This window comes from Perca flavescens, chromosome 6, assembly GCF_004354835.1.
Source record: "Perca flavescens isolate YP-PL-M2 chromosome 6, PFLA_1.0, whole genome shotgun sequence".
Lineage (NCBI taxonomy): Eukaryota > Metazoa > Chordata > Actinopteri > Perciformes > Percidae > Perca > Perca flavescens.
Genome location: NC_041336.1, coordinates 5,206,510 through 5,216,840, shown reverse-complemented (window position 1 = coordinate 5,216,840; position 10,331 = coordinate 5,206,510). Strand labels below are relative to the sequence as shown.

Genomic DNA, 10,331 nt, shown 5'->3' with positions numbered 1-10,331 from the left:
TGAGAGGGGGAGAGACCAGAGCAGGGGGAATGAGAGGGGGAAACACCAGAGCAGGGGGAATGAGAGGGGGTAATGCCAGCGCAGGGGGAATGAGAGGGGGAAACGCCAGAGCAGGGGGGAATGAGAGGGGGAAACGCCAGAGTAGGGGGAATGAGAGGGGGAAACGCCAGAGCAGGGGGAATGAGAGGGGGGCAATGCCAGCGCAGGGGGAATGAGAGGGGGAAATGCCAGCGCAGGGGGAATGAGAGGGGGAAACGCCAGAGCAGGGGGAATGAGAGGGGGAAACGCCAGAGAAGGTGGAATGAGAGGGGGAAACGCCAGAGCAGGTGGAATGAGAGGGGGAAACGCCAGAGTAGGGGGAATGAGAGGGGGAAACGCCAGAGCAGGAGGAATGAGAGGGGGAGAGACCAGAGCAGGGGGAATGAGAGGGGGAAATGCCAGAGCAGGGGGAAGGAGAGGGGGAAACGCCAGAGCAGGGGGAATGAGAGGGGGAAACGCAAAAGCAAGGGGAATGAGAGTGGGAAATGCCAGAGCAGGAGGAATGAGAGGGGGAGAGACCAGAGCAGGGGGAATGAGAGGGGGTAATGCCAGAGCAGGGTGATGAGAGGGGGAAACACCAGAGCAGGGGGAATGAGAGGGGGTAATGCCAGAGCAGGGTGATGAGAGGGGAAACACCAGAGCAGGGGGAATGAGAGGGGAAACGTAGTGTTTTTTTAACCAAAACGTAGCAGTGTAAATTTAGCCTTTGAGCGAGACGTTGAACATGAAGTCCAGTCATCGTGGTTGAAAGCGTCGGTCTACATCTCGTCGGCATGTGCAGGTTTGGCGGGATTTCGGCTTCCTTTCCCCGCTGCCGCTGTCAGACCGAGCGCCAGCGGCTCCGTCTCCGTCTCCCCGGCGACGAGAGCCGAGCCGTTCCCCGATTGGCTCCCCTCGTCCTGAGCCGTCCTATCGAAGCCTGCGGTGCCATCCGGAGGTCCCGATTGGCCGAGGTCAGCGGGCGGCACAACCGGAGCGTCGGCCCGGTCCGCTGTCGGCTGGGAGGAGGAGGAGGAGGAGGAGGAGGAGGAGGAGGAGGAGGAGGAGGAGGAGGAGGAGGGTCCGTCAGGATGTTTCTGGAAATAACTGGAAAGATTGAAGCATAGATTAGTTTAAGTTAAATGTATTAAAAAAGGTCCCATGGCATGAACATTTCACTTTATGAGGTTTTTTTACATTAATGGGTATTCTCCCAGTGACTAGAAATGGTGATAGGTGTGAGGTCTATATAAAAGAGACTTCAGATACAGTATTAGGGGACCACTAAGGTCTATATAAAAGAGACTTCAGATACAGTATTAGGGGACCACTAAGGTCTATATAAAAGAGACTTCAGATACAGTATTAGGGGACCACTAAGGTCTATATAAAAGAGACTTCAGATACAGTATTAGGGGACCACTAAGGTCTATATAAAAGAGACTTCAGATACAGTATTAGAGGACCACTAAGGTCTATATAAAAGAGACTTCAGATACAGTATTAGAGGACCACTAAGGTCTATATAAAAGAGACTTCAGATACAGTATTAGAGGACCACTAAGGTCTATATAAAAGAGACTTCAGATACAGTATTAGGGGACCACTAAGGCCTATATAAAAGAGACTTCAGATACAGTATTAGGGGACCACTAAGGTCTATATAAAAGAGACTTCAGATACAGTATTAGGGGACCACTAAGGTCTATATAAAAGAGACTTCAGATACAGTATTAGGGGACCACTAAGGTCTATATAAAAGAGACTTCAGAGAGACACACCTTCTCATTCAATGAGTTTCCTTTTTATTTTCATGACTATTTACATTGTAGATTCTCACTGAAGGCATCAAAACTATGAATGAACACATGTGGAATTATGTACTTAACAAAAAAGTGTGAAATAACTGAAAACATGTCTTATATTTTAGATTCTTCAAAGTAGCCACCCTTTGCTTTTTTTATTAATAAGGGAAATAATTCCACTAATTAACCCTGACAAAGCACACCTGTGAAGGTAAAACCATTTCAGGTGACTACCTCATGAAGCTCATTGAGAGAACACCAAGGGTTTGCAGAGTTATCAAAAAAAGCCAAAGGGTGGCTACTTTGAAGAATCTAAAATATAAGACATGTTTTCAGTTATTTCACACCTTTTGTTAAGTACATAATTCCATATGTGTTCATTCATAGTTTTGATGCCTTCAGTGAGAATCTACAATGTAAATAGTCATGAAAATAAAAAGGAAACCCATTGAATGAGAAGGTGTGTCCAAACTTTTGGCCTGTACTGTATGTTATTAAATAACTTCGGTGACCTTCTTTAACTCTGAATGAGTGGCTATACAAGCGACAGGAAGTGATGCGGCGAGGGACTGACCTCCTGTGGGTCTGTAGTCGTCGTCTGCAGACGTGCTGCGGCTGAATGGACTGAAACTGGGCAGGATGATCAGACCCAGAGACACCAGGATGATCTGAGGACACAAACACACTTATATATACACTTTATATACACTGTATATTATTGCATTTCACAAGAAATCCCTGATGAAAGGTCATTCTACAGTTATGCACAGCTTTCTATGCCCATTTTCATTGGTCGATTGTTTAAATCCAGCCCTACACAGAGTGCCTCAACATCAGCTGCTCGCAAAGGCAAGTAAAAGACAGGCATCATGCACCTAACACGGTAAATATTTGACCTTATTTTAACCACAAAATTAAACGGGACGGACGGGACAGACACACACACACACACAGACAGAGAGAGAGAGACAGGCACAGACAGAGAGAGAGAGACAGTGAGTTTCCTACCAGTAAGCAGGTGCTGGTCTGGGCTCCTTTACTGACCGTCTGTTTGATGAGAGACTGAAGCTGTCGCAGCTGACTCAGCAGAGACCTACACACACACACAGACACACACACACACACAGACACACACAGACACACACAGACACACACATACACACACTTCCTTCAAGTGTTCCTGTAAAGATCCCGATTCCAAACTAAACTCTTTTCTGCCATAAAACGGAAATTTAACTTCACTAAATAAGCCGACTAATCCGGTTTCACAGCAGGATACAATTGACATTTGACAACCAGGGCATACCGTATTCATCAAAACAACAATGCTAGGAATTACCAAGCATAATTTAAGTAAGCAAGTCATAATTTAAGTGAAGTGTAGGACTACATCTTAGAGGTGACTCTCGACACTTTTGCTGTTCCACAAACAGGATTTTGGATGACGACATACGCACGGACCAATCACTAAATAGATTTCCTTATTTACGAATATTCTCAGATAAACTCACAGTGAATAGTGAAATTCCTAAGAGGACACACATTTGACATTAAAGATTTTTCAAGAGAAATTGTGATATACACATTTTCCACCATATGTCTTAATTAAAAATGTTAAACTGGGGTGCCTACTGTATATATATATATAGCCTAGATATTATGATAGTTCATGCCTGCTCTGTCCAAACGATACCGTTTAACTGCTCGAACGTGGAAAAAAGTGACGAACGTTGAAAAAAGTGACAAAAAAAATAATTAAATTCAGTAAAAATGACAAAAAAAAAACCCATCAAAAACATATCGAAAAAGAAACAAAAACTTGTTAAAAAAAGGGACCAAAAAATGAAAATTAAAGTGTGAGAAAAAAAAACATGGAGGAAAAAAAAAAAAAAAAAAAAAATTTAAAAAATGTACAAAAACATAATTAAAAAATTAAAAAAAAACGCCCAAAAAAAGTGACCTAAAATTTTGAAAAAAGTGACAAAAATAATTGGAATAAAATCGACAAAACAATGTCGAGAAAAGTGTAGAAAAAGAACAACAAAATGTTGAAATTTGGACCCAGAAAAACACAGAGTTGCACAGTCGACGGGCAGACAACACCAGAGTTAAATAATGAGCTTTAAGATAACGTACCTTTATACTTAAGTTTGAAAGTAAGAGTACATTTTGTGAATTCTCAGCACTTAGGACTAAAAAAGGCCCTTTGAGAAGCCTGATAAATATGGGTCCAGACTGTCAGACTGCTGCAGAAACACATAGATCAGGGGTATCAAACTCATTTTCCCAGAGGGCCACACTGGAAAAAGAGAATCACACCAAGGGCCAGACATGGAGAGTTTATTGACATGCTTTTGTTACTGCATGTCACTTTTTTGTGACCAGTGGCCATTATGGTAGCTTTTTGGTTGTTTTGGTTCCAACGTTTTTGTGGCTTTCTCAGTCATTTGTCACCTTTTTGGTAAATTGGTTAGTTTTTCCGACATTTTTGTTGACACAAAGCCCTACAAAAGTCATCTAAAGAGTTCCTTCTGGGGGAATTTCCGAGTCTCAGAGTCGGCAAATCTGCCAAATTCTGCTTTGAATGTCGGGTAGTTGCAGTTTAAAAAAACACTTTCCTGTGTTTTTGGTTTGGCGCACAACTAGGTGGGCCAAAAGCTATTCAGCTCAGTTTATTTTGTCATTGCTATATCATAACAACGAAATATTGTTAGAGCAAAAACAAACAGGCATATAATTTTAAGCTGTTCACCCGTTTTCCTTATCTATATATGTCCCCATGAAAAGAATTTACCCATGACTTTGTACCTAATTTAATTTAATTCCCCATAAATAAATACCCCTAGAATGACTTTGTACCTAAGTTAACTTCCCATACATCCCTCTAGAGAAACCCCATAAGGTGCTATGCTATGTATTTTTGCAGCAATGCAATGTCCAGGTCACAGATATTGATGATGTATGGGCAGAGACATTATGTCACAAAGGGATGTCCTCTGTGCTTTGTGTCACACAAATCGTGTATTGTGAATTCAAATTGATATACACGTGTGACACAGAGCATTGTCAACAATGTCAGACACAGAAGACAACAGCGCCCTCTGCTGATGGTTGATCAGACTGTCTGAAAACAGAGGTTTCCAAAAGTGAGGACTGAAGGGGAATCATCTTCTCTTTACCTCCATCCAGAAGCTACACAATGACACAATGTGTGACTTTTTATGTCATGGGGTTTCATACATAAACCTTTCTGTAATAAGACATGTAAAAAGAGTCGGGGGGGGTCTGTGGTCTAATTTGTCAGTTTAGGTGAAAAAGTTCGGAACCACTGGTCTAAAACACTGACACAACCCAGACTGGGTTCATCGATCGGTAATCGGTCAATAATCAATAAGAAAGGTGTCTGCCGTACATGTTGCGTTTCTCCAGCTGCTCCACGGTCCTCTGGAGCTCCTTGTTCTGTAAGCTGCAAGCTGCTGCCCTGTTACACACACACACACACACACACACACACACACACACACACACACACACACACACACACACACACACACACAGTCAGTCAGTGTCACACACACACACACAGTCAGTGTCACACACACACACACACACACACACACACACACACACAGTCAGTCAGTGTCACACACACACACACACACACACACACACACACACACAGTCAGTGTCACACACACACACACACACACACAGTCAGTGTCACATACACACACACACACACACACACACACAGTCAGTGTCACACACACACACACACACACACACACACACACACACACACACACACACACACACACACACACACAGTCAGTGTCACACACACACACACACACACACACACACAGTCAGTGTCACACACACACACACACACACACACAGTCAGTGTCACACACACACACACACACACACACAGTCAGTGTCACACACACACACACACACACACACACACAGTCAGTCAGTGTCACACACACACACACACAGTCAGTGTCACACACACACATATACAGAGTCACACACACACATATACAGTGTCACACACACACACATATACAGTGTCACACACGGACACACCGTCACAGTGTCACACACATACTCACACACGCAAGTGCGCACACACACACACAGTCACACACACGCAGTCACACACATGTACAGAGTCACACACACAGACACACCGTCACAGTGTCACACACACACACACACACACACACACACACAGTGCGCGCGCACACACACACACACACACACACACACACACACACACACACACACACACACACACACACACACACACACGGACACAAAGTCAGTGTCACACACACACACACACACAGAGTCACACACACACAGTCACACACATGTACAGAGTCACACACACGGACACACCGTCACAGTGTCACCCACACATACATACACACACACGCAAGTGCGCACACACACACACACACACACACACTCACACACACACACACAGTCACACACACACACAGTCACACACATGTACAGAGTCACACACACGGACACACGGTCAGTGTCACACACACACATATACAGAGTCACACACACGGACACACCGTCACAGTGTCACACACACATACACGCAAGTGCGCACACACACACGCAAGTGCGCAAACACACACACACACACACAGTCATACACACACAGTCACACACATGTACAGAGTCACACACACGGACACACAGTCAGTGTCACACACACACATATACAGAGTCACACACACACACATATATACAGAATCACACACACGGACACACCGTCACAGTGTCACACACACATACACACACACGCAAGTGCGCACACACACACACACACACACACACACACACACAGTCACACACACAGAGTCACACACACGGACACACAGTCAGAGTCTCACACACACAGTGTCACACACACACACACACACACACACACACAGTGTCACACACACACACACACACACACACACACACAGTGTGTCACACACACACACACACACACACAGTCACACACACACATATACAGAGTCACACACACGGACACACAGTCAAAGTGTCACACACACACACACACACACACAGTGTCACACACACACACACACACACACAGTGTCTCACACACACACACACACGCAAGTGCACAAATACACACACACACGCAGTGTTTCACACACACACAGTGTCACACACACATACACACACACGCAAGTGCACAAATACACAGTGTCTCACACACACACACACACACACACACACCCAGTGTACCCCCCCGTGTACCTCCCCAGTGTACCTGCCCCCGTGTACCTCCCCAGTGTACCTGCCCCCCCCGTGTACCTCCCCCAGTGTACCTCCTCCCCCAGTGTACCTGCCCCCCACCCCGTGTACCTGCCCCCCCGTGTACCTCCCCCAGTGTACCTGCCCCCCCGTGTACCTCCTCCCCCAGTGTACCTGCCCCCAGTGTACCCCCAGTGTACCCCCCAGTGTACCCCCAGTGTACCCCCCAGTGTACCTGCCCTCCAGCCCGTCGATGTACTCTTTCCTCCGGCGCCTGCTGTCCTGAGCAGACTGCTTGTTGCGGATTTTCCTCCGAACTCTCTTCAGGATCCTCTCCTCGGCCTGAAGAACAAAGAGCCAGTCAGGCCATCTGCAGGTCTTATGTATACACAGGGGTCATACGGTTAGAAAAAAAACTGGAAAAGTTATGGAAGTTATGGAAAAATGCAAATTCCAGACCTGGAAAGGTTTTGGAAACATAAAAAGACCCAGAAAGTTTTGGAAAAGTCATGGAATTATGATTTAACACAGCATAATAATAGGTCATTAATAGAGATGGCCCGATACCATTTTTTGCTTCCCGATACCGATTCCGATACCTGAACTTGTGTATCGCCCGATACCGAGTACCGATCCGATACCAGTGTGTCATATATTTGATTAGGTTTTAACAGCTGTATACTACTATCCCTGTATGGATGTGATATTATTTCTATCTTTGTGAAACATGAACAAAACACAAACAACGAATGCCCCAGAACTTTCTTTTATTCTCCAGTTTGACAGTCAGTTATAACGGAAAAAGAACATAAATAAACTACTTTAACATAGATTTTCTTTAGGGCTTTATTACGTGGTATCGGATCGGTGCATAAACTCCAGTACTTCCCGATACCGATACCAGCGTTTTAGGCAGTATCGGAGCCCATACCGGAACATCTCTAGTCATTAATAAATGTATTTTCATGTCGTCTTAACCTCAGCGTTGTATTCGGGGAGCGATATTAAGAGTCCCACTATGAACCACAGACATTATCATTCACTTTATAGTTAAACCTCTGAGGGTACAACTTTAACACAGATATGTATTCTTATTGTATAATGTCGACTGACATTTTCAGGAACACACCGTCATGGAAATTTGCCGAAAAGTCATTAAAAACTCGTGGAAAAGTATTGGTTAAAATGTGTATGAACCCTGCAAAGAAAGACCCGAAGATTCGGTGGCGCCTGGACCGAGAAGCCATACCAACGTGTGTTTTTAGTAGGGGTGGGGGAGGAAAACAATCGATACTGCATAGTATCACGATATTTTCCGTGGCAATACTGTATGATGCCAAGTAGGGATCTTTTATGATATATGTGTCGGTCAGTCTGTCTGCTTGACAATGCCCATTTTGCAGCAATAAAATCTAAGTGATCTGAAAAGACAGAGAAAAGTATCTTTTTAGATAAAACAGATGTTGACAACATTTTCCTTCGGGACATCATTTGAAATTCGGAAAAAATTTGAAGTTGGAAAAAAGGTAAACACATTGCAATAATATGTTTAAAATCGCAATAATATGGTATCGTGACAGAAGTATTGTGATGATATATCGTGAGGCCTCTTGGGATTCCCACCCCTAGTTTTTAGCACTTTTTTTTCCCCCAAAATGTCTCCGTCTGTAGTCGTGTGCCTTTTCTTTTTTTGTGTTTGATCACAGTCGGTATTCGTCGCCGTGGACTCAACGCAGTTGCATAAAATCGGGCTTCAGGGCTTTCGTCAGGAGACCGCACGTTCAACAGACGTTTATTTACAGATTGTTATCGTTGTTATTGTTGTTACGTTATCATTTGATCTCTGCAAAGCTCCTGATTGGTAGATGGGGAGTTACTCATTACTTTTATGCAGTAGCTGCTATGTACACACACACACACACACACACACACACACACACACACACACACACACACACACACACACACACACACACACACACACACACACACACACACACACACACACACACACACACACACACAGGAGACCTTGGTGAGAGGGAGGTTGTTGGGCAGAGCAACTCCTTCCTGGGTCAGCAGCTTCTGTTCCTCCTCAGTCAGCTGCAGCTCCGGGGACAGCTGCAACAGTAGAAGAAGAGTCAGTCCTCCAGGTCAAACCACAACTGAGACCCGCAGATCTCCGGCTCTTTCATTACTGTCTTTAAAAAGGTCCTATGGTGGTCCCCTAGTACTGTATCTGAAGTCTCTTTTATATAGACCTTAGTGGTCCCCTAATACTGTATCTGAAGTCTCTTTTATATAGACCTTAGTGGTCCCCTAGTACTGTATCTGAAGTCTCTTTTATATAGACCTTAGTGGTCCCCTAATACTGTATCTGAAGTCTCTTTTATATAGACCTTAGTGGTCCCCTAATACTGTATCTGAAGTCTCTTTTACATAGACCTTAGTGGTCCCCTAGTACTGTATCTGAAGTCTCTTTTATATAGACCTTAGTGGTCCTCTAATACTGTATCTGAAGTCTCTTTTACATAGACCTTAGTGGTCCCCTAGTACTGTATCTGAAGTCTCTTTTATATAGACCTTAGTGGTCCTCTAATACTGTATCCGAAGTCTCTTTTATATAGACCTTAGTGGTCCCCTAATACTGTATCTGAAGTCTCTTTTATATAGACCTTAGTGGTCCCCTAGTACTGTATCTGAAGTCTCTTTTTATATAGACCTTAGTGGTCCCCTAGTACAGTATCTGAAGTCTCTTTTATATAGACCTTAGTGGTCCCCTAATACTGTATCTGAAATCTCTTTTATATAGACCTTAGTGGTCCCCTAATACTGTATCTGAAGTCTCTTTTATATAGACCATAGTGGTCCCCTAATACTGTATCTGAAGTCTCTTTTATATAGACCTTAGTGGTCCCCTAGTACAGTATCTGAAGTCTCTTTTATATAGACCTTAGTGGTCCCCTAGTACAGTATCTGAAGTCTCTTTTATATAGACCTTAGTGGTCCCCTAGTACAGTATCTGAAGTCTCTTTTATATAGGCCTTAGTGGTCCCCTAATACTGTATCTGAAGTCTCTTTTATATAGGCCTTAGTGGTCCCCTAATACTGTATCTGAAGTCTCTTTTATATAGACCTTAGTGGTCCCCTAATACTGTATCTGAAGTCTCTTTTATATAGACCTTAGTGGTCCCCTAGTACTGTATCTGAAAT

The 10,331-nt window shown here is 44.0% G+C and overlaps 1 protein-coding gene across 1 annotated transcript in view; it reads right to left on the bottom strand.

Moving 5' to 3' along the window:
* Positions 1-671: 671 nt before the first annotated feature.
* Positions 672-10,331, bottom strand: part of creb3l4 (cAMP responsive element binding protein 3-like 4) — a 22,049-nt gene continuing 12,389 nt past the window's right edge. The window contains exons 2-8 of the mRNA XM_028579833.1: positions 9,150-9,239; positions 7,354-7,460; positions 5,236-5,304; positions 2,832-2,916; positions 2,398-2,491; positions 1,073-1,125; positions 672-1,037 (exon numbers count right to left, since the gene is read on the bottom strand). Of these exons, the coding sequence (XP_028435634.1) occupies positions 798-1,037; positions 1,073-1,125; positions 2,398-2,491; positions 2,832-2,916; positions 5,236-5,304; positions 7,354-7,460; positions 9,150-9,239 (738 nt within the window). The 3' untranslated portion in view covers positions 672-797. The remainder of the gene's footprint in view (positions 1,038-1,072; positions 1,126-2,397; positions 2,492-2,831; positions 2,917-5,235; positions 5,305-7,353; positions 7,461-9,149; positions 9,240-10,331) is intronic.